The sequence below is a fragment of the Cricetulus griseus genome, chromosome 2, assembly GCF_003668045.3.
Source record: "Cricetulus griseus strain 17A/GY chromosome 2, alternate assembly CriGri-PICRH-1.0, whole genome shotgun sequence".
NCBI lineage: Eukaryota > Metazoa > Chordata > Mammalia > Rodentia > Cricetidae > Cricetulus > Cricetulus griseus.
The window spans coordinates 165,171,587-165,195,512 of NC_048595.1; the positions used below are offsets into that span (position 1 = coordinate 165,171,587).

Consider the following 23,926-nt stretch of genomic DNA (forward strand, 5'->3'; position numbering starts at 1 on the left):
CCAGCCTTGCTGGCTGATCTTTCGAGCCTGAGGGCGACTGCTGGGTCTCTGAGAACATTTCCTCACTTCTGTAATTGTCATCCTTTCCAGAGTGGCACATGGGTGATGCCCAGACATACTTCTTGGAAGTTAGCATCAGTCCTTGTGTTTCTAGGGGAATTAGAGTTTTGAATTCTGTCACATGCTGGAGATCATGGAGAAAGGTAAAAGGTAATAATGTACAGCCCAGACACTCGGCTTCCAAACATGAAAACAGTCACATGAATGAATTAAAAACTAGTGAACCGACTCAGGACTACTGAGGCTTTTGTTCCTAGGGGAAAGATACCCAAAATACCATAGTCCCAGACCTCTTCCTGCCTATGCTTGGGAGTGTGGCTGGGAGGGAGTGACACCTGCTGGTGTGAAGAGGAAAAACCAAACAGCGCAGCTCCAGGAAATCAACAAATATTCGGATTCCCCTGTGCATAGGCACACAGGAAGTGGCTAAATACAAAGGAATAAGCAGCAAGGCTGCAGTTCAATGTGGAGCCAGGAGCCCTACCAGGGATGTCCTTCTGCATTCCATGACCTGATTTTCCATGTGTTAGGTTAACATAGTGAACTGGATGACCTCAGAAGTATTTTCTACTAGTGTAGAGATCATGCATCAGAAATGGCTTCAGAAAGGATGCACTCCCCTCTCAGACTTTGGAAAATAGGACCAAGCAACCATATTCTGGCATATGTCCATCCATGTTGAGGCTGGTTGGTACCTTGTGTATAGGAAGATCTCTATTTGCTCTGTGGGTATTTACTTCTTTAACTCATACTGAATGGTCTCTCAGCAGCACAGGAGCTTTGCTGGGGCCTCTGAGAAGTAGATCAGGAGCACAGACAGAGGGAGAAAGAGGCCACATGAGGGAAGAAGCTGCCTTCAGAGCTAGGCTCTGTCTAGGTGCCCTTGTCTCTCCAAGAACTGGCACCTCCAATGGGCCCAACTCTAGACAAAGGCAGTAAAGTTTTTCTGTGCTGAGGTCTCCTGCTATTTCCTGGGTCCCCAAGGGCAGATCCAACAATGCACTCACTCTGACTTGCTGTGGAGGACTTGTACAGCCTTGGCAGGACTTTGATGGAAAGGGTCAGAGGAGTACTGTTCTTGGAGCCAGACCTAAGCTGAGCCCCAGCCACACTCCTAAGCCAGCTTTGTGACTTGGAGCGTCTGCCTAGGGGAGACTGACCTGGGGGTGGCAGTAGCTTCTCTCCCAGTCCATATCCCCTTCATTCTCCCAGAGCCAGCTGGGAGAGGATGATAGACTTTTGGCTCTAAGTTTTGCTTCCATGGCTATTTCTTTCCCTTAGCTTTGCTGTAAGTAAAACATTTAGAACAATGCTGGCAGCTCTTAGGCCCCAAGATGGCAGCATGAGCTTGCAGAAACAGAAGAGGGAGTGTTTCACACCCTGGAAGCTCTCGCCAAAGCAAGCTCACAGTGCAGGGGAGCCCCTTGCCTGCAGGCTCACAGTGCAGGGAGACACAGAACAGGTGAAATCTCTTTGCGGATCTCAACAGACCATGAAAGCTCAGCAAATGGGAAGATTGCTGAGCCTGAGGGACTGCACACGGGACTGAAGTGTAGCTGGAATCTTCTCAGAATTCTAGCCTGAACTCAAGATATGTACACTGAATCTAGATACAGATTTCATAAAAATTCTAAAGGGACCCCACCCAACCACATGTGTAAGACACAATTGTATGTATGCAAAGCTCTCCTTATTGGCCAACCACAGGAAAGGCATAGCAAATCTCCATCTTTACAGCACCCTGTCACAAGGGGGTGCCTGTCTGGGCTCCCTGGAATCACAGCCTAACTCCCCTTCCTTGCTAGTCAGTCCAGCTTCCTTCCCACTTAATGCTCAGATTTGTAGCAATCACAAAACTATCTCAAAGTTGAAACTGGAACAAAACTGAAAGAGACAAAGTTCTATGGTGCCTAACATGGCAGGTATTGGGGGCCTGGGTCCCCTGACTTCTCTAGGCAGTTGCTCTTTTCTTAACTCAGGTTATCAGCTGTTAGTTCACTATTGCTTGCTGAGTTTTCTGAGCATGAAACGATTGTAAGATATACTATAAAGGCTATTTTTGTCTCATCACCTCCATTGTTATTGAGGTAAGAAGACAAAATTTGGGCACTGAGCAGCCCCTGTTAAGACCTAGATGGAGGACTAGACTCCTGACAGCTGAAGACGTGAACAGAAAGAGGACTGGGAGCAATTTCGGTTCTAAAGATCAGAGCGATAAGCTCAGCACGGCTGCCAGCTTGCTTTCTAATTTAATACTACCCGTGCTCTTTTCACTCCTTCTTCTCATTCCTTATCTTCCACCCAAGAGAATTTAAGCTGACTGAATCTCCAGCTTTAGCACAGGGAGTCACCTTCATTCCTTCTTTTTCTTCTTTAGGGAGAATTGGGGGCTGGCTATACCTCCCCTCTGGTTTACCGCTTGGGTTAGGAGTGGAGCAGTGCTGCCTGGAAGCCAGGCCTCCTGGATTTTATCTTGGTTTGGCTTTAGGCTAGCTACCTGCCTAAAACTACTTAATCCTTCTGGGCCTCAGTTTCCTCCTCTGCAGAAGAGGGATTCCAGCAGAAGATATGGAAATACTAAGTCTTCTGAGGAAGCAAACTCATGCTGTTCTTACAGCATGACCCCCTGGCACTTTCTGAAGGGTTGACTGCTTCTAGAAATTTTAAACAAACAGGGCAGAGTTCCAAAGGAGCTTCTCTTTCCAACAAATAATTCCCCAAGGTTGGGCAGATGGCCAGTACCTAAGAGACAGGTTGTAACATGTCCCTCCTGTCAACAGACTGCCTGTCACTTTCTCCAGGGACAGCTCTCAGAGGTGGGCCCTACCTGTTTGTCTGGCAGACCCCATGATAGGCCTCAATGGCATCCTCCTGGTCCACATGTTTTTCACTGTTGGGCCAGCTTGTTCTGGCATTGATGTTTGGCTCCTAGAAGATACCAAATAAAAATTAACTCTGGTTGCACAAACGTTGTCAAGGAAATGGCTCTCTGATATCAAGGCATATAAATGTGCTTTTGGGAAGAGAGGGAGACCCAGAGAGAAATAACCAGCTGCTGTTAGATGCAGGCAGGGGCAGGATTTCAAGAGGCCATCTTGGGTGGAAGGACACAGCTTTTGCGGTGCCTGCCTGTGAGGTATGAGAGCAAGTAGTGGGGCAGCTGACCAGTATCCTGGGAGGAGAGAGCACCCACATCAGTGGACATGATCCAAGGCTCATTTCTGAAGTATTTCATCCCCCAAGCTATACATGCCCCATGTCCAGAGTTCCAGCCTATTAGAGCTAACTGGATGACTCCAGTCCCCTCTAGTCACTCCCTACCACTCTATAATCTGTCCTTGAAGGTGAGAATACCAGAAACAAACCTGAAGGGGGCCCACCACTCTGGAAGAGCTGATAGAGAAATCTCCCCAGAGACAAACTGAGCAACAAGGGGTATAACATAGAAAACAGCCACTAATATTATCTGTGTCTTGTTTCTTTTGAACATTTTCTTAATTGAAAAAGAATCATGTGAGGAAGCTGAGCTTGAGTGTGGCGCCTTAGACCACTAGGCCACCCTGACACAACTTATCCCTAGTGCATGAACTGGCATTTTGGAGCCCATTCCCTATGGAGGGATACTCTCTCAACCTAGATACCAGAGGGGGTCTTGGTCCTGTCCCAAATGATGTGACAGACTTTGATGATTCCCCCATGGGAGACCTCATCCTCTCTGAGGAAGGATGGGGGTTGGGATGGGGAAATGGTGGGGTCATGGGAGGACAGGAGGGAGAGGAAACTGGGATTGGTATGTAAAATAAGATTGTTTTAACTTAAATAAAAAATAATTAAAAAATCATGCTTGTGTCTGTTCATGTGAGTGCAGTGGCGATGGAGGCCAGAAGAGGGCATCAGATACCCATGGATTTATAGGCAGTTGTGCTTTCCCTGACATGGGTGCCAGGAACTGAACTCTGGTTCTCTGCAAGGCCAGTGAAGTGTTCTTAATTGCTAAGCCATCTCTCCAGCCTCCTTGATCACTTTCTTAAGTTCAGTAAATTCTAGAAACTTCTAGCTCCATCTCTTGATCATGAAGAAAGGACATCAAACCCCTGTGCTGCTGTAAGAAACCCCAAAGACAGATTCTTGCTCTTCAGGTTTAAGACCCCCGCCCAGAGTAAAGACACATAAAAACACAAGCCTACTGGGTCTGTGTCACCCCAAGAAGCACAACCAAGGCTGCCATCTCCTTACCATGTGCTTGCCAGACAGTCGGCGCTGGTCAGTATTCATGATCTGGGTCCTGAGGATCAGCACCTCCTCTTTTCGGACCTCGAGCTCCTCATTGGCCAGCTTGAGCTGGTTCAGCAGGAGACTGTAGCTGTCTGGGGAGCTGTGGCTGGAGTTGTCCTGCATGGCTTGGTCAGCGACAGCTTTCCTCAGTTCATTCAGGTCGTTCTTCAGCTTCTTGTTCTCTGACTCAAGTTCTTGTCTCTGTAAGACAGTCAAGGGGCACAGCTTGCTGCTGCCTGGATCCTCAACAAGTTCCAGCTAGCCCATCTCCTCTCTTGCCTTAACTTTCCCTGTCTACTGGGAGAGCAGCTTTCCATTTTTGAAGAAGACATACTGGCTCAAGTTCTGATGTCATCAGTGGTCAGTCAGAACTAGGGATTAAACTCATCACCTCAAGTTCTCAGAGAAATGCATCTCATATAATGGCTTTGTAGTATCCACCAGTGATGCAATATATGTTCTGAGCACATTTGGCCATGAAATTCTTCTTTGTGGAAATTCTGGGCTGATGCTCTGTGTGTCTGTGTGTGTGTGTGTGTGTGTATGTGCGCGCGCGCATGTGCGCGCGCGCGCGCGCACACACACGCACACGTGCATGCATGCATGTTCATACATATGTAGTGTTGGAGATCAAAGCCAGGACAAGTTCTCTATCACCAAGCTATGCCCCACCTCAAGCTGACAGCTGTAAGTAACATGCTGTTCACAGGACTTCCTAAAGCCTTTGTGTATTCATATGCTCTGTGACTTTCTAAAAACTTTAAAAAGTGATATGCTTGTTAGAGATACAAGGCAACTGAGCCAAATCCCAATGAGTAGAACCTCTATTATCCGAGCAAGAAGCCAAAGCTGAGTCCAGGGAGATGCAGGCTCATAGCTAGTGCCTGAACTAGGATGACAACATATATAACATGAATGAATCTTGAAGGCTTTAAGCTAAATGATATAAACTGTCATAAGAAAACAAATACCGCACGTCAGCTGTGTGAGGCATCTAGAGTAATGCGTAGAGACAGGAAGTAGAACGGTGTCTGACTGGGGCTGTGGAGGAGCAGAAATTCTTCAGTGGAGATAGGTATTGCAAAATAAACAGAATTACAGGGATGAACAGCAGTGAGCTGTTTGCACATTGTGAGTGAATCCTCTATGACTGATCCTTATATACACTTAAAATTGCTAAGATAGTAAATGTTATGCTATATATAGTTTACCACAAAAGAGTTGGGAGGTGGAAGCCATAGGAATAACTCAAGGCTGGTTTTCTGGGCAATGGCTATTAGCAAACTGTTGTTCTATTAGGGACCGACAGACTGTTGAAACTGCCTCATTATGAAGTCTTTGGGAGGCAAGGGTGTGGTCTGATGTCCCTTCCCTCCTCCTTGGATCTGAAGCCTCCACTGTTCTACTTTGCCCTCTCCTGCCAACTCAGCATTTGCCACACAGGAAAACCCTCTGCCTTACATCTGGATATTTTTTCAAAGTGATTTTATTCCTGTAGCCACGTTTTAGTTTAACTAGATCTGTTTCAGTAGGAGAGGCATGTATTTCTTGGTATAGATACAAATTCCCCTTCATTTCAAAGATGGAAATATGAAAGTGTAGAGATGCAGTCACCTGCTCATTGCTCCACTGACGAGCAGACTGGAGCTTGGGCCCCAGTTTCCCGAAGCCCAGCTCTGTCATTTGTCTTCTACTAGAGAACAGCCAGCCTTACCTTCAGACTGTTGTACGCTAGATCTGCATCCTGGTCCACATCTATGCCATTGCTTTGTTGTTCCACCTGCACAGAAAGGACAGAAAGGTAAGCACAGACCACAGCATAGTCTCTGCAGACATTTCTGACGACAGCCAAATTCTCATTCTTTCTCATTCTGCTTTTGCATGAATAGCTGGCAACCTCACCCTCCACAGGTGTATTCCCCACCTCCTTCAAAAAGTAGCCCAGTACTCTGGCTACCATGAATCCCCCCCAAACAACTTCCTCCTTCTCCCACTGTAACACGTGGTCCCCACAGGTACTGACAGGTTGAATATGAATAACACTGTGTCATGGGTTAAATTATAAGTCCTAAATTCCGCTCCCTGTGAATGTGAGCTCATTTGGAAACAGGGTCTTAGGAGATGCAATGAAACGAGTCCTGATGCTAGAGAAGGAGAGGGCACACAGACAAGATGGTCACATTAATATGGAGGTGGGACTGGAGTCGCTCCGGGTCAAGAACGTCAGAAGCCAAGAGAAAGATGTGAGGTTAAGTCCTTCCCACTGCCTGCAGGGGACGGTTACAGCAGAAACTTCACTTCTGATTTCTGGCCTCTGGAAGAAGAGATTTTTGTTAATAAGTGACCAATTTGGTGGTATTTTGTTTCAGCATCTCCAGCTGTAAAACCTGAATATTGATGCTATGCTCATGTTTTGTGGGGGCTGTTTGCACTCATGGGTTTGCTTCCCAATTCAAAGCACCTTGTATTGAAGCTGCTTCCTCTAGACATTCTAGCAAGGCAGCTGGCTCACAGTAAGTATGCAGTATTGTAGCAGACTTTAGAAAGCCAATGCTGGTGGCTTAGGGCAGCAGTAATGGAAGTAATAGTCCACCAGGACTCAGGTTGGCTAAGGACTCTTCTGATTATGTGGCAGCCAGTAGAGTTGAACTGGCTGTTGAAAAGGGGGCACAAACAACTTTCTAAGTGACTAATTGCTTGGAGTGAGTTTAAGTGGGGAGGGGAGTCATCCCTGAAGAGCATGGGTCTTTAGGACTAAAACACAGTAGAGCACTTACAAGATTACCTAAGCCCTAGGAACCTGAAGTCCAGGCAATGCTATCATTGCTGTGGTACCTGGGGTTAGCATGAGCATTTCTTGTAAACTCTTCAGATGAAGGACATGTACATTTGCCGTACTTTTTCCTGCCCTGTAAGCCGGGGAAAAGCCCTGCCAAGGTACCAACTTCTGCCTTGGCTCCCTCCATCATCAGTTGTATAGGGATGTGAATGACTCCAGTTGAGTCAGCAGTCCTGCACTTGCCTTCCATGTGGCATAGATTTGCTACACAACCCTCTAAATGTTGAATAAGTCAGATTCTCAGAGAAAGTGGACGGTGTAGTCATACCCATAGGGCCATTTAAGTGATGTTTCTAAGTACACAGTCTGTTAGAGTCACTGTAGTGGACAAGGCATCTGTGCTAGGTAAGAGGAAAAGGGACTGCAGAGATGGAGCAGTCTGACTAGCAGCCACCGAGGCCCCACTCTCACAGTGGCTTAGTCATGCCACATGGATGGGAGACTGCACAGATACCCTAGTCAGGCTGTATTGAGTGCATGGCCTCTAAGGCTGGGGACCTGGGTTATATCTCTCTAGGGAAGCCTCAGAAACTTGATCTCTTGGAAGTTTAATCTCAGGGGATGATAGAGGGTCCATATTATTTCCTGTGATACCCCTGTGGGCAACAACACACAGGCCACAGGCCACCAGTCTTGCTTGGTGATTATATTTTGAGAGAGTCCCCTTTTTACTTGGTATCCAGACAAGCCAATTCTGAAGCCAGGCTTCCATTTCTGAAATGGGGGATCCGGAAATCATGCCTTTAGGCACAGCAAAGTATTGAGGAACATTTATGCCAGGCATATCTAATGCTATCCATTTCATACACACAGATCGCCCATGACTTATGATGGCTGACTCAAAATCCCTTGACTCTAGATGGCACAAGAGCACCTAATGTTCACTAGAAATTGTCCTTCATTTTGAATTTTGACCTTTTCCCAGGCAGGTGATTTGTGGTATGAGCCCCACTGGTGCCACAGAACAATGGAAGCCCTCCATCATCTCACTGATCATGGGGGTGAACAGCCAGCACTCTATTGTGTGTGGTTGCCAAGTTAGTGTCTGGAAGCTTGGAGGATGAAAGGATATTTTAACTCTGCACATCTTCAACTTGCAGTAGGTTTTGGGGGGGTACAATTTTAAGAGCATCTGTCTAGTATTTGGTTCGTGTTTGTCTGTCAGGGCAGGTTTCCTTATAATTGGAAGAGTCATTTATGTACCTCATGCTTTCACACTCCCCACTCTGAATCTAATCCACCTGAGAGACTTAAATCCACTCACCAAGACCTCCCTCTTCACTTACAGCTTATTAAATAAGACATAACAAAACCAAACAAAGAAACCAAACAACAACAACAACAACAAACCAGGAATCTGACGGCAAGCCATACCAGAGTCCGCACTATATCTGACTGGAAAGGGAGGAAATCCACTATGAAAGAAAATTTGGGGTACACGCGGCGAGGGTCAGGGATGTGTGAAGAGAGTCAAGTCACATGATTTTCAGCTTAGGCCTGAGAATAGATCTGCTGGTGATATGACCCAGAACTGGACTTCAATCCCACGAGAAGTATTCCTCACAACTTCAAAGTAAGAAAGCGTGGTTCTTACCTCCTGCATAGCTACAGTCAATGGCTCTCTGATGTATGCGTAATCAACTCTGAATTCATATACACACTGAAGCATTGTTTATCTTGTACATTGGGCTACGTTTGCTACTCTCAAACCTGATTCAAGTTCTCCAATGGCTAAGTTTTTCTCTTGAATTTTTACCTGTCTTAAAAAAAAGAAATACACTATATACTAGGGAATATGTGCATGTGTGTCTGTCATGGCTTGCATGTGCATTGGTATGTGTGTGGAGGTCGGAGGACAACTTGCAGGGATCAGTTCTCTCCTTACATCCTGTGTGTCCCACCGATCAAAGTCAGGCCTTCAGACTTGGCAGCAAGTACCTTCACTACCTTGCTGGTTCTGCATTTTCTTTTGTAACACACACTTGGAATACTTGCTATGAACCCGATACTGGTATGGTTCTACCGTGTAGCCTAGGTGCCCCAAGATCCTGGAGATAGAGCAATTACTTTTTTCGGCATAAAGTTTCACACAGTGTTCTTTCAAGACTCAAGAAGATGAGGATGACTTCCGCTGTGGTGATGGCACAGCCATGGGTAAGAAAGGTCTTGTCTGACTGCGCCAGGGGGATGGGCTCATGCTAGATTCCAGGCTAGATTCCTGGAAGGGTTGTAGACTTCCTCTGCTAAACTTGACTTCTGCTGTATTATTTTCTCTGCATCTGCTGCCAGCCCTCTCGGCATGAGTTCCTACAGACTCCCTACAGCTTCCCAGTGGAAATCCTTTGCCCTGGAACATTCAAGGAGTACACCCTGCACAGAGGCAGTGTGGGACACTCACAGAGGAGTGATCAGTTTGACTCCAACAAGGGAAGGTTCCGAAACCCAATACCATCAACACCCCACAGGCTGTCACAGGTTTACAGAGCCACACACCTGCACCTTCTTGCTGTCCTGTTGCTCCTTTTCTAGCTGCACCTGCAGCTTCTTCCTCTCCTGCTCAAGTTCCCGCACTCTCTTCTGCAGCTTCAGGAAGACAGTCATGTCCATAGCTGCCTTCTCTACACCAATCTCCTGCAAAGGAAGAGGGGTGCACAGAAGATGGTTTCCACAGCACAAATGCTTTAGGGAACACTCAATGCCTTGCTGCCCACCTCTATATCAGCCACCTGTCTCCTTGCTCCTCCCCAACACCAACTTTGCCTCCAACACAAAGCCAGTGCCAAACCACTAGTGTTTCTCATAGGAAAGCTGGTGCTGCGGCCTTATTCTCTTCAAGATTATATCTCTGTCTCAGCCATTCACATTCCTCTCATGTGAGCCATTTAAATGACCAATCACATATTCTAAGAACAAATGGATATAGGCACAGCCATTTTCTTTGGAAGCTAAAAGGGAATTTATTTCTGGAAAATGGCATTACATGAGAGAAACTAAATCTCAGGACACAGTGCTTCCTGACGAGGGATCACTGTGGCCACCAGTCACTGTAAATGTGATGCCAACAACTATCTGATTGCAACTTGAAATGATCAATACCCCCTACCATGGAGCCCATGATCTTAATGCACTGATGTATTTTCAGTGTATTTCTATCCTTTCAAATTCATATCTGGATTTTACTATGTGGGTTAAGTGTGTGCACAAACATGTGTCTGCCTGTGAGTGGGTAATGTGTGTGAACACATATGCAGTCTGTTTTAACTATGCTGTGTACACATGTGGCAGCATGATCTTATTCTACCTCATGTAATGAGTACTTGGTGCTTGGCCAGCTCAGGATCTGCCTTAAAGAACATAGCCTCAGGGATGGCATGCTCATATCTACATGGAAACAGTATCTACACAAATACTGGGCTATACATCTGACTGCATGGCTTGCACAGGCTGTAAGTCCACTGCAACCCAGTGACCCTGTTCTCAATGCCCATCCCCTGCAACTCCTGAGCCACCACCGACAGAGCAGGAATCTCCATTGGGTAGTTCCATGCAGGCAATTAACACATCCCAGGCAAGATGGCTGCAAACAGTGCCCAGACTTACCTCCACCTGCTGAAGGGCATCCTCAGTGTCTCCAATCTCAGAAGTGGAAATGGAGGGGTAATTGGAATCTGATTCTAAGCTGCTTTGATTTGATGGGTTCTTCCTGTGGCCCGGAGTTTGCTGCTAAAGGAGAAAAATGTGACAATTCATAACCAGCTCGTATTAATAATGAGAACTAACTACTCAAGGAGCAGCAGGCCCTGGACATCAGCCAACTGCCTCACTTGTCAACAAGGATGGGCAGCACTGCTCCTTGGAACAGTGGATAAATAGCTACTCCCATGTATGCTAGGCAAATGCTCTATCAAAGAGCCACATGCTCAGCCCTTCCCATGTCTCTAATGCTTTACAACCTATGACACCCAGAAAGTGAGGAGGAACAGCCCTTCCTTCCCCCTGGAATGCACACATTGTACCCTTCTCTACGTTCTCGAAAGGAATGCTGCAACCCTACCCCGAACAGCCTCTCCTTCCACCGCATTCTGCTCATGGAAATGGTAGTAATTAGAAATAGAGCGGACCTTCCGTGCTATTCATTTAAAAAGACTTTTCAGTTTATTTTTTGGCAGCCGGTTTGTCTTTAGGAGTGAAAACTGAGCTTGGTGGAATTTTTAGATTTCTATTTCAGTTCCTATTCAGATTGCTTTCCTGGTTTCCATGCAACTAACTTACTGATGTTGAATATGTATGTTGGGAGAGATTATTCATATGGGTAAATAAGAATGTCAAATCTTGAAATGTCACAAAAATATATTGCATTTTTGTTGGATTAGGAGACCTAACCCGGCCCCAAGGGTCTCTCTCCATATGTACCAATGTAGCTAAGGTCATAGCCTACCATACCATTGTCTCAACACTCGAATTTTCTAGAACAAGTAGTAGGATGACAAAATACACACACAGGAAAATAATTCCTAGCCTCCTAAGATCTCAGAAGACCTCAGTGTTGAGAAAGTGCATCCTCAGGAAGAGACCACTGGCTGGCAGCTTCCTAACCATAGGGTTCCCATAGGAATGGCAGAATAGGTGGTCCTTGCACACATGCATGTTTGCTGAGCAGGGCAGTGCCAGAGAATAAGGGCTATTCAACCAGCTCTAAAAGGACAGAAAAGGAAGTCATTTCCACCTGGCAGCAGAACTTCCCCCCTTGCCTTTAGCATGGTCACCTCATCTCGCAGGTTCTCGTATCTCTGCTCCAGCAGGGAGTATTCCTTCACAAGATTCTGGTACCGGGACCTCTCCTCCTCCAGTTCCTTCTTCATCAGGAGGTTCTCCTCCACAGAGCTCTGGGAAGATTCAGCTGGAAAGCGGGCATGGGAAACTGGGTTTCAGCAACTGAGGGGGATCCTCCAATGCGCATGCCCTGCTGGGAGCATTCTGACTAATCTGTTAAGAGGCTGCCCACGACAGGCTCATCACAGAGGCTGTGCATGAGTCTCTCATTCCCCTCACCTACTGTGGAGTTGAGGAGGGGCTCATTATCTCGAAGCAAGGGTTCCTACAGGAAGAAGGGTGACCCTGCTCTTGGGGAGGGGAGAGAAAATCTCTCAATGCACATGAGCACCCCCACCTCGTCCACACGCCTGCCTCTCTGTGACAACTGTCATAAGGACTACTGTCAGCATTTCCAGCAGAACCAGGGTTCATTCTGAACTCTCATCATAATCCTGCTCTTTCAGGTCCTTGGAGACCAGATCGGAGGTGATACAGGGAGAAGCGGGCTAGGAACCTAAGTCATTCAGATGGGCTTTATTCTCTTGCCAACCTTGTATCCATAGTAACAGAAACCAAGTTGGTTTTTTTTTAAAGGGCAATTTGAAATCATCTTATATTGTCACAAGATCTTAGGTTGGTGAGGGGGTTGTGAGATTATGATGCTCAGCTGCCCTGTGAAATGGGTGAGGACACCAAGGATGGCAGGAGATCTGGTTACACCGAGCAGACAAGAACTGGACTTATGCATTCCACTGTCCCCAACTCAGACAACTGAGCCACAGGGGTGGTTGGCAGCCTGGAAGTTGGTGAGCCCTTAAAAGGTTCAACTAGGGTTTAATGAAAGACCCTGTTCTTTAGCAAACAGAGTGACGGTATGGTAGGACACACAGGTACTAAGGATGAGCAAGACAAATGTAAAAACACACATGGGCGAGGGGAGGGAGAGAGGAGGGAGAGGGAACTGAGATTGATATGTAAAAGAAACTTGTTTCTAATTTGAATTAAAACACACACACACACACACACACACACACACACACAGGCGCTCTCTGTGCTCAGCACCAGCTTAAGCAGTTCACCTGCATATCTAGCTCACTCCTCCCATGAGCCCTTCCAGGTCTGCCTTTCCTGCCCATTTTCAGATGGATACTCGCACAAGGTCACAGAGTTGTGCACAGCAGTGTCATGCTTTGAATACTTGGATCTCCTGATACCAAGTCCCATGTGTGGTTTTACATATTAGGAATGTGTTCACATTCCAACAGACTCTTCAAAGGAATGTCACAGCAGGGTGTTAAGATTCACCTTCCATTTCCCCAGAGCTCCTTAGCAAGCCATTCCTCCTCCTCATCACCTAGGAGCCAGGAAAACCAGGAAGGAAAAGACCTAACATTGCTTTGGAGCTTACCTTTTGATTGGCGCAGGATTTGGTTATTAAGGTATTCTTTCTCATCCTTCAACAGAGCATTTTCATGTTCCAGGTCCGCAACTCGCTGAAAGAGAGAAACAGGTAAAACAAAACAAAAGCCAGAAAAACCAAAACCAAAACCAAAACCCAGCATGGATGTGGCAGGGGACTCTGAGGTTCCACCCCTAGTGGAGGAACTATTGACAGTTAATGTCTATTCAGAGGAGTGTCACTCTCCTTTGAGGACATGGCCCCTGGGAGGTAGCTCATGCCCCAGTGGGTGTCCCCACACCCATGGATATATATGGGGAGCACTGAATGGACTCAAGAAGCTATTAAAAACAAAAAAAAGAAGATATGAGGTTTTAGAGTGTGGAACATCAGGAGGAGCTGGAAAGAGATAGTAGCAGACAGACTCCAAGAATAAATTAAAAAATTCTAAAATCTAAGGGGTGAGAGGCCAGTGAGAGGCTGTGTCAAAGGGAAGGGTGTCTGCCACCAAGTCTAATTACCTGAGCTCAATTCCAGATGGTAGAAGGAGAGGGCTGATTCTTAAAAATCATCCTCTTGATACTCCCTGAGCCAAGACACACAGGGGTGGGCTTAGGCCCTATCCCAAAGGATATGACAGACTCTGAAGACCCCCATATGGAAGGTTTCACCCTCCCTGGGGAGCAGAAAGGGTGTGTGATAGGTAGGGTTTTAGTTGGGGGGCTGGTAGGGGAGGAGGGGAGGGAGAGGGAACTGGGATTGACATGTAAAACAATCTTGTTTCTAATTCAGATAAAAAAAATGAAAAAAAAATCATCCTCTTACCTACAGGCACACACGCGTGTGCATGCACGCACACACTCACTCACACACACACACATGCACGCACGCACGCACGCACGCACGCACGCACGCACGCACGCACGCACGCACGCGCGTGCGCTATGATGACAATGGTGTTAAATATTTAGGCAGTGGAATCTTAACACAAAGTTGAAATTAACGTCCTTCAGATACTTAAGCAACTTCAAAATAATGACTAAAACTTGCATCTCCAGGATAGTCTGGGGGATGTGTTCCAGTTCATTCCCAAGCTCACAGAGCCTTCAGTGCTGAAGACAGAGCTGCTTTTCTCTGGAGGTTTCACAGGCTACAGTGTCATCACAGGGTGCTTCCAGGTTTGACACCCATTTCTCTGCCAAATCCTTACTACCCTTCTCCTCCTGGCTTCTCAGTACCAGCCACTACAGAAGTCCTCATGGCTCGCTCTCACTCACTCAGGTGTCTTCTTAGAGAGGCACCTCTGGCTGTCACACATGCCCCATGCCCCACTACCCTACAAGTCACTCTTCATCCCCCTGCTCAGCGTTCTTTAATAGCATGTGATGGATAATGTCTCCACCTTCTGTTTCCTAAGAATGAGATGGGCCTTTGTGATTATTCTTTTTGTCCCACTGTGTAGAACAGTTTCTAACACACAAGGCACCCAATAAACACCTGCTGAGTGAAGGACAATGACTTCTATCATTCTGTGGCAAGACCTGTCATCCACAGAGATGAGCTAAAGCCCTTCCTAATAACTGTCAGCCTTTTCATGAAGCCACAAATCCTGAGCCAATGAAAATGCACCTCTGAGTAGGGCAGGGCCAAGAACCCCGGTGCCACATTTTGAGGAGAGTCAACAGGTGAGAGCCATGTGCTCCCTCCAGACAGATCCCTCTGTTAGCACTCAGCCATATGCTGGAATTACTGAAGGAGACCAGCAGGGTGGTTCTGTGACTGATAAGGTGAAACCACATACAACCTGATACACCAGCCTAAGCACTCAATACCTAGAGCCTACTAGGCACCAGGAAAGGACCAAGGATGCCAGAGGATCAAGCAGTTGGCTGCAGGTCACTCCCCCGCCCCCCCTGCAACCTTGTACCAAGGTAGGCTCTGTGTAACCTTCAGAGCACACTCTGAATTAGGAGCTTGTGGTGGTTTGAAAGAAAAAAAGCCCCCAAACGGAGTGGCACTATTAGCAGGTGTAGCCTTATTGAGGGAAATGTGCCACTTCGGGGTGGGATTTGAGGTCTCCTACACCTAAGCTATGGCCAGAGTCACTGGCTGCTGCCTGCGGGTCAAGATGTAGAACTCTCAGCCCCTTCTCCAGCACCATGCCTGCCTGAATGCCACCATATTTCCTACCTCTGGAATAGAATAAACCCCTGAAACTGTTTGCCACCTAAATTAAACATTTTCCTTCATAAAAGTTGCTGTGGTCATGGTGTTTCTTCACAGAAATTGAGACCCTAGCAAAGGCAGAGCTATTGCCTCCATGCCAATAGCAGCCCAGGGAGGCACCTCCCTTCCAAGTAACAAAGTGACATAAAACAGCACAGCTGCATGATGGCAGCCAGGGAGGGATGTTGAGACTTTAGGAAGAAACAGAAAGGACAGAGTTAAGAGCCTTAGCGAGGGCTACTGTATTGGAGAGGTTGAAGTCATGTCTCCCTTGCTAGAAAATGATAGGCTTGGTTGTGATAGGGGCAGTTCCATGCTCTGTGGACTCAGAGATGAATTCCTGACTCCCAAGGGCTAAGGCAGCATAGCCATGTGGCCTACTAGGTAAGACCATCAGAGGTGGCAGCCCCAAGTGTTCCAGGATGCCAGTTCCAATACAGCACTTGCAGTTTCTGCTGACAGAAACATCAAACCCATTAATTAAACATCTACCAATGGCTGTCTCTGTCTCTGTGCTTTGCTGGTCTCATCAATCTCACTCAATGCAGAGAAAGCCCCTGGACATGACTAGAAAGAAACCAACTGTCTTATTATTCAGCACTTGTTCAGGCTGGATCCTGCCCTTGCTAAAAATTAAACTCCAGCTAGGCAGATACTAGAACAGAAACTGGGAACCAGCCGTCCCTTGACAATTCCTCAACCACTGGAATAAAATGTTCCACAGACCATTAGAGAAAGGAGAATGTCTATTTCCCATTTTTTCATTTCCTAGAAAGAGTGGATCTTCCCACTTAATGGATCATTTTATTCCAGTGTTTTTGAGGGCTGTTAACATAGGCTTGTATTCATTTGGAATTAGAGAAGAGGGTCTTAGCTAGGTGTATTGGTGCAAGCTTTTTATCCCAGCATTCAGGAGGCAAAGGCAGATAGATCTTTTTTTTGAGGCCATTCTAGTCTATATAGCAAGTTCTAGGCCAACCAGGGCTAGAACCCCATCTCAAAAGATGGTATGGGGAGCAGGTGTCTTTATCCCAACTACTCCCTTTCTGGTAGTGCCCTGGGCTTTTTTCTTGCTAGTTCCAAGCTCCAGTTGTATTTGATCTCTAGGTCAACAGGCTTCTAGGCAACAGCCATTTTTTAAGGAGAACAGGGTGAACTTGGCTTCTCTGGTTGGCTTTGCCAAGGAAGTTTTCATACAATAAAACCTTTGAATGGAAACCCAGCTATTTTAGGTGCTCTGAGGCACCAATTCAAAATTTTTGTGGGAAACGGGGAAGGGAAATGAGAGTTCGTAGTTCTCAGCTATAAGGAAGAAGCAGGGCAGTAGAAGAGCCAAGGACTTTAGAGCAGGACTGAAGCCTTCCATTCAGTTTAGAAAAACATATAAAACCGCATGTACTGGCTAATCCAAGTCCAGAAGCAGACTTAGAGATGATCAAGGCCATCTGTCGATGTATGTTTATATACACACATACACACCTACACATGGACACTGTGGCCAGCAGGGATCCTTGTATTCATTTGACAATACAGAGTCATGGTTAGGGTCAGCATTTTGACAGACAGCATTGTCTGTCCCAGTCTCAGAGCTTTTCTTCCAGCACTAACTAACATAGACTCTCTCCTTCCTCAGGTTCTCAATCCACGTGATTCTGTACGGTGGACAGATACTAAACATGTGGATGGTGCACTATTTTCCTTCTAGCTGGGTCATGGTAGAGATGGGGAGAGCACACAGGTGTTCTCAAGCACAGACAGCCTTCCAGTGTGGGACTTTCCTAGTTGGGAGAGCTATCTTGGGAGTTCATAAGAGCTTCTTCATAGCTGAACATCTGGAGCAGTGGAAGCAATCCCAGGAAGTCCCATTTCATGGACTGGGAGAAAGCCTTGTGAACCAGAGTGGCAAAGTCAGGCTACAGCTAGCAAAGCAGACCCCACAAAATATACAGATTTCCTTGTGGGAGTGACAGCTACAGGCTGCTGAAGCCCTAAAACTCTTAACACCTGTTATCTCTCTCACTAAGGACTAGATCTGTAGAGTTGACCTGGGAACTGCCTCTAGGCTTCAAGAAAGAGGAGCAGAGACAGACAACTATTTACTATCCCAGTGGATGCCACAGTGTTTAGCTAATGGTAGCAGCTCAATCAACACTTGCTTGGGGGAGTAGACATTTGTTGCCTGACCTAGAAGCAGAGCCATTTACAAAGTGAAGAAGGGCAGCTGGTCTGTGGACACAAGCCCTGGAAATCAGGGAAATTTCCCAGCCCACTCATCACCCTTTCACCAACCCTGATCCCAGGGTCCACACATACCTTTTTCAGCTCACCATTCTCCCTGCTGTGGGCATCCTCTAGGACCTTGCGCTCTGACTGAGCCCTCTGTAGTTCAGTGCGCAGGCTCTGCACCTCCTCCTGCAGCTGCAGGCTGGTATCAGCCTCCTGGTTCTGCTGGTAATGTGCCAGCTCCCTCTTCAGCTTCTCCACCTCCATGGCATGTGTGGAGGTAACTGCAGACAACTGCTCTGACAGAGTCTTGAACTCTTTGTTCTATAGAGAGCATAATGGGGCAGGGGAGTGGTGGTAAAGAAGAGAGGGTTATTGAGCTACAAAAAATCATGAAGGCCACCAGAAAAGGACTTTTAGGGCAGAATTAAATCTCAGAAACATTACATGCCCAGGCACTCTCCTGCCATCTCCCTAACATTTTTAACTTCTATTGTGAACCTAGAAGTGGAGGGAGACACCAACAGCAGCACTGACATCGAAATAGTCCAAGGAAAACACGTGAGTACTCACAGGGTAGACTGGCTGACTACAGGAACAAAGCAGCCAGCTTCCTGGGTCTGCAGCCTTGGCTTCTTAGGGTTCCCCAGCATTTCACATGGAGCCCTCCTGGCCTTGGACTTACTGGCACAAAGAGCTGTAACCTAATCCCTTCCTCCGAGACAAAGGACCCCTTCAGCATCCCCTCTTTCAAGGAGGCCCTCCAAGGGGCCCCAGGATCTCTCTTGCCACCTGTCAACAGGGCTCACACCACACAACTCTCACTGGAGAGACTGACATCTAACAACACCCACCCACAGGCTATGTAGCCAATCAGCAGCCAACTGGTAAGTGCATCAGAACCTACTTCCAGGATCAAGCTTTGTGTAAATGATGGGCTGCAAGAACTGGGAGGGATAAGGCAGAGTGGTCAGTAGGGGGAGGTGGAGCAGAGGAAGGAGCACTCTTTTGAATCAGCAGGCAAGCAGCACACACTGATCGTTCTTCATTGCTGTGCTCCACAGGAACTCCAAGCAGAACAGAGCCATCGGCTAAATGCCATTAAGCCAGGGCATCAGGAATCAATGACTAATTCACAGGGAAATTAAACCTCACAGGAACTCTTCAGGAAAAGCTGCTGGCATCTACACAACAGCACACAGCTTGCGATACTGTGTTTGAGCATGCAAGCAGTGCATTCCTTGTGTGCAAGATTCTCCACACTCTCTGCAAGCTCCAGGTACAGCCTGCTTCTCCCTCACCTGGAGAATCTAGAGAAATCCAATTAAACAGCATCTATTTAGAAAGACTAATACCTGTGTGAATTGCTCACCAGGGTCTGGGTCTACACTGGAGCAGAGGATCCTTACCCAGGTGGAGGGCATGCTAAATTAGCTACTCTGTCTTCATCTCTGCTTTGGGATGTGAGTTAGCACAGATCAGTTCTTCGCTGCCACTGGCCTGGCCTGGGCCAGATCAACAAGGGTAGAGAGGTGGCTGAGGTTCTAAACGGAGCTGGTTGGGATATAAAGAGACGAACACATGGCGGTGGAGGCAGACGATGCAGGCACATCTCACCCTGATATGGGCAAATGTGACACTTTGGAATGCTGATGTTTCTGGGAGGCCCAGCTTTCCTGATCCTGATGCTACCAGAGACTGGGTTCAAACCCTGGGGAAGGTGTCTGAAGCTGGCAGACCTGTGGCTAGGCTCATCTTGTCCTTGACCCTCTGGGTGTCTCATTTAGCCACCCACTTTTCTGCAGCCCACTTCTTCCCATATAAACTAGGGGTAAGAGAGATTCCCATCTTAGAAGGTCATTATTAAGATGTAGGAAACAAATTGCTTATCAGGTATGTGCCACACAGTTGCTGCTTGGTAACTGTCAGTGAGCCTCACTGGCCTGTGTTCTCTATGGAGTCCCTTTGGCTGCTACTCAGAGGACTCTGTTTCTACCAGTTCCTACTCCCACTCATCACCATCACACTTGCTGTTCAAACAACCCCCGCACTGGGCTTCCTGTGGCTGTATGTTTTGTGTCTTAGGCACAGAACCCACACAATCAAGACTCATTGTGCTTCTCAGTCAGACATGGGCTGGTGTGGGAAGAGGGAAAATCATTTCAAGAATCTTCATGGTGAAGTCACAGCCTCCTGCTGATCAGCGCTCTCTTGGGACTGTTACTGTACCTCACTTATGCCTATCAAACATCACCTTCAGGGAGCGCGACTGATAGCCCCCACATAAGTCACTGGGGCCCAGAAAGGTCCCAAGGCTGTAATTTACAGCAGACTGTTTTCCTAGCATATACGGATGCCCTTGACAATCATAAAATACAGACTAATGAAACATTTACAGAGTGGCTATTAACTATCTTGAATCCAACTGATTTAAAGGTCACTGACTGAACTATTGATTTGGGCTATATTATAAAAACATTTAAACACAGCCTTATATTCACAAGGGCCTAAGGATCTTGAGTTCTGTGACAAGGAACTGTAAAATCTGGCCATGTCACTCTACCACATTGTCAGAGTTCGTGAACTCTATCATTTTGGTTGAACCATGTCATACCAGAAGCTAATACTAGGGACACTGTGGGACAATTTCGGGGATGGTCCCTTAGAAGAACTGTGAAGGAGGTGGCATGTGACACCAGAGACAGCTCTGGCTCACCCTGTTTCTTCCTGAGGGACTTTCAAGTGAGGATGTCCTCTTGATTACTCACACAGGCTTGGTGCCAACTAGAGTCTGTTCTCTGCAGCTGGGGTCCTCATCCTCAAGGCATGAGCTTGGGGTGCTCATCTCCCCTGGTTTTGTCTTTTGTTTTCCTTCCCATGTGGTGGGAATACTCTCACCTGACTCCAGTCTCCTGTATTGAGACACTACGCCTTATGTCATGCTATTCTGACAAGTGACCTGGGACACTTGTCTCTGGTGTCCCTGGCGATGTACATCTTTTCCTTCTGTCTTAAAGACTGTAAAGAGAGTAGCTGTCTAGATTACCTCTGGAGTCACAGGGGAAAAGACACCCAACTCACTTCCCAATAGCTGTTCTGCCCACCAAGAGATCTCCAGTACTCATGGTGATGTGTGCCCATGACTCACCCACCATGGGTGTTCCACATTGCTCACCAGCCCCAAGGACGTGATACTTAGTGTGCTCATTATTAAAATGGGGACAATAGTAATACTTGTCCCATAGGTGTGGTGAAGATCAATGTGTTAATGTATGTATGGGACTAGTGCCTGGCATGACAGTCACATGGAGAATAGTGTGAGAAAGATCTCATGTGTCCCCTGATCACCTGCAGCATACAGGAAGCCTTGCCCAGGGTGACAACATCTGCCACTGCTCACAGATGTTTGCCAAGCAGGAAGCTTAAGTCAAAAAGCTCCCTTTAAAAATAGCCCTTTCAAATCTACTTCTCTCTGATGTGCTAGTTATGTGGGGTATAAAACACTATATTATTTTTATCATCTGGCATTGACTTCATACATCAGCAAGGCTGATGCTGAGCACTATCTGAAACCAGGGCCAGGGTAGCCTGTGGCACACAGACTCCTCCCTAGTGGGAAGAGTGTTTAAACTCTCCACTGTACCAAGATTTCTCTCTATAATAACAGCATCCAACCTGTGCCATGCTTCCTGCTATCTGGAACCTAACAGAATATCTGACACAATCAGGCACCAAAAGAAGGTCTTCTGGGGTATGAGGGAACAGATACTGGGCCACCTGAGTGGTGTGAACCTATTTCCAACTAGTACTCTACCCTGAGTTTCTATGACACCAAAGTAAGAGCTTGCCTCAGACCCTCTTCACAGAAATCCACCTACAGAGGGCTTTAGCATAAACTTGCTGCATATCTAGTTGGTTGATGTATGAAGGTGGCAAGGGTAGATAGAGTTAAAAGCTTAAGCAATGATGCTAACATTTATCTTGTTAGGACTGCCATACACAAATAGGGAAGCACAATGTGGGTATACAGGAACCCTTAGTAAACACCAGCCATTGCTTTAGCTGTACCACCCAGCCTCTGCAGGGGCAGGGCCATAGGAGTCTGGACTAATCTATCAATTTCTTATTGGTGCTTTAAGAATATGATGAAGTTGGTGGCTCAGGACAGCACAAGCTACTATTTTATAGTTCTGGAGTGCAGAAGTCCAAATGTGGCCAGCAGGACTGTGGTTCTTTGGACACTCTATGGAAGAACCTCCCACTGTTATTTGTAGCTCCTAAAGGTGGCCTGAATGTTGTAGCTTGTGGACCTGTGTGGTGATATATTATTTTTAATAAAGCTTGTCTGAGAATTCAGAATGCAAAGCCAGCCACAAAACATAGAGCCAGGCAGTGGTGTAACACACCTTTAATACCAGGACTTAGGAGACAAAGGCAGACAGATCTCTATGTTCAAGGCCACCCAGGGTTACATTAGAGTAAATCAGTCTAAAAGAGAAACAGCTCACACAAAGGTGATCTCAGCACTTGGGATCATACACCTTTAATCCCAGCATTGGGGAGGTGGAGACAGGAGTGATATATGGCTGGGCAGAGAGAGGTATATAAGGAACAGGCTCAGAGATGTATTCTCCAACCATGCTGCAGACAGGACAGTCCTTTCAGCCTGAGATAGAGGTAAGAACTAGGTGGCCAGCTGCTTTGCTTATCTGACCATTGAACCCCAATACCTATCTCTGGGTTTTTATTTTCCATGTTTCAGACCTGCATTCCATCACTCGATTCAGTCTGCAGCTTTCCTCTTACGAGCATCCTATGGTCCCATGGGTATCCCTGGGTCATTTTCCAATCCAGACAGATTTACAGATCCTGGGGATTAGGACCTGGCATCTTTTATTAGGGCAAAGCTCTGTTCTGAGTGCTATAGTCAGTAACTATTCTTATTGACTGGGCAATATTTCCTGAGGTCTCTGGTACCTGCAGCTTCCTGAAAAAGCTTGGGGTCCCTCTTAAGCTTGTCCCAGTATCCCACAAACCTCAACACTTGGGTAGGAATCTCCTTCTACTGACCTGGTCATCAATCTTCCGCTGTAGCTGGACCACTTTGTTCTCCATGCCCACATTGAGGCGTTTCAAATGCTCTGCAGAGCGGGCCTCGATCTTGAGGGCCTTCAGCTCCTGCTTGGCCTTGAGCCTCCGGAAGGCACACTGGATGACAATGGCTGCGTCCCGCTGCTGCTGGAAATGTCTACGTGCCATCCAGCCCCGGGCATACTTCTGGATGATGGTGGCTTTATGTTCCTTGAGGAGCTGGTGAGGACAAGCACACACAGGCTGCAGGTTTACTCTGTAGGATGGGGACAGGTGCAGCTTCTGCAACCACCCAGAGGTGAAAGTGGGCTGCCTTTGGGGTTAGGAGACAGAACACATGTAGTCCATAACACCTAAGGATTTGATGGAAAGTTTTACCTAGGTTCTGTAGATCATGTGTCCACAAGGAAGCAGCTGTCAAACTCTCATTTCTACCCTTATTTTACTAGACAGGAAACAACAGTCTAAGAAACTGTATGTATTGGGAAGCCCAATGATTATTCCATTCGAAAGAGGCAGTGGTCCTGGTGGAGGGGAGGTGGAAGATAAAGTGAGATGCTCATGGCAGCTACTCACCTGGCAGTAGTTTCTTCGCACAAACATGGCCCGTGTGAAGGACTGGATGATAACCACAGCCCTGCGGACTCTTTGGTAGGCCAGGTGGGCCCTCTGCATCCGGTAGTACTTCTGGAACACTATGGCTGCCCGGGTTCTCCTCAGGTGCTCAGCCAGCCTGGGAGTAGTGGTGGAAGAACACAGGTGGCATCAGGGACAGGGACCTGGTCAGCTGAGCTATTCATGAAGTAATCCCTTCCCTCTGTGGCCCTAGTTGGACCCCCACCTAGATTGGAGTTAACAGACAGGTGTGAGTTGCCATGTGGGTGCTGGGAATTACACCTGGGTTCTCTGGAAGAGCAGCCAGTGCTCTTAATTGCTGAGCCATCTCTCCAGCCTAGCATCTCCTATTCTTAAGGGGTCACACTGCTGTTTGTCCCCCT

The 23,926-nt window shown here is 47.1% G+C and overlaps 1 protein-coding gene across 1 annotated transcript in view; it reads right to left on the minus strand.

Moving 5' to 3' along the window:
• The window catches only part of Myo5b (myosin VB), a 167,393-nt gene that overhangs the window by 30,576 nt on the left and 112,891 nt on the right, over nt 1–23,926 (minus strand). Inside the window, exons 20-29 of the mRNA XM_035438715.1 lie at nt 23,505–23,661; nt 22,908–23,147; nt 17,928–18,161; nt 13,398–13,482; nt 11,941–12,074; nt 10,775–10,897; nt 9,668–9,805; nt 6,050–6,115; nt 4,297–4,536; nt 2,888–2,988 (exon numbers count right to left, since the gene is read on the minus strand). Of these exons, the coding sequence (XP_035294606.1) occupies nt 2,888–2,988; nt 4,297–4,536; nt 6,050–6,115; nt 9,668–9,805; nt 10,775–10,897; nt 11,941–12,074; nt 13,398–13,482; nt 17,928–18,161; nt 22,908–23,147; nt 23,505–23,661 (1,518 nt within the window). The remainder of the gene's footprint in view (nt 1–2,887; nt 2,989–4,296; nt 4,537–6,049; nt 6,116–9,667; nt 9,806–10,774; nt 10,898–11,940; nt 12,075–13,397; nt 13,483–17,927; nt 18,162–22,907; nt 23,148–23,504; nt 23,662–23,926) is intronic.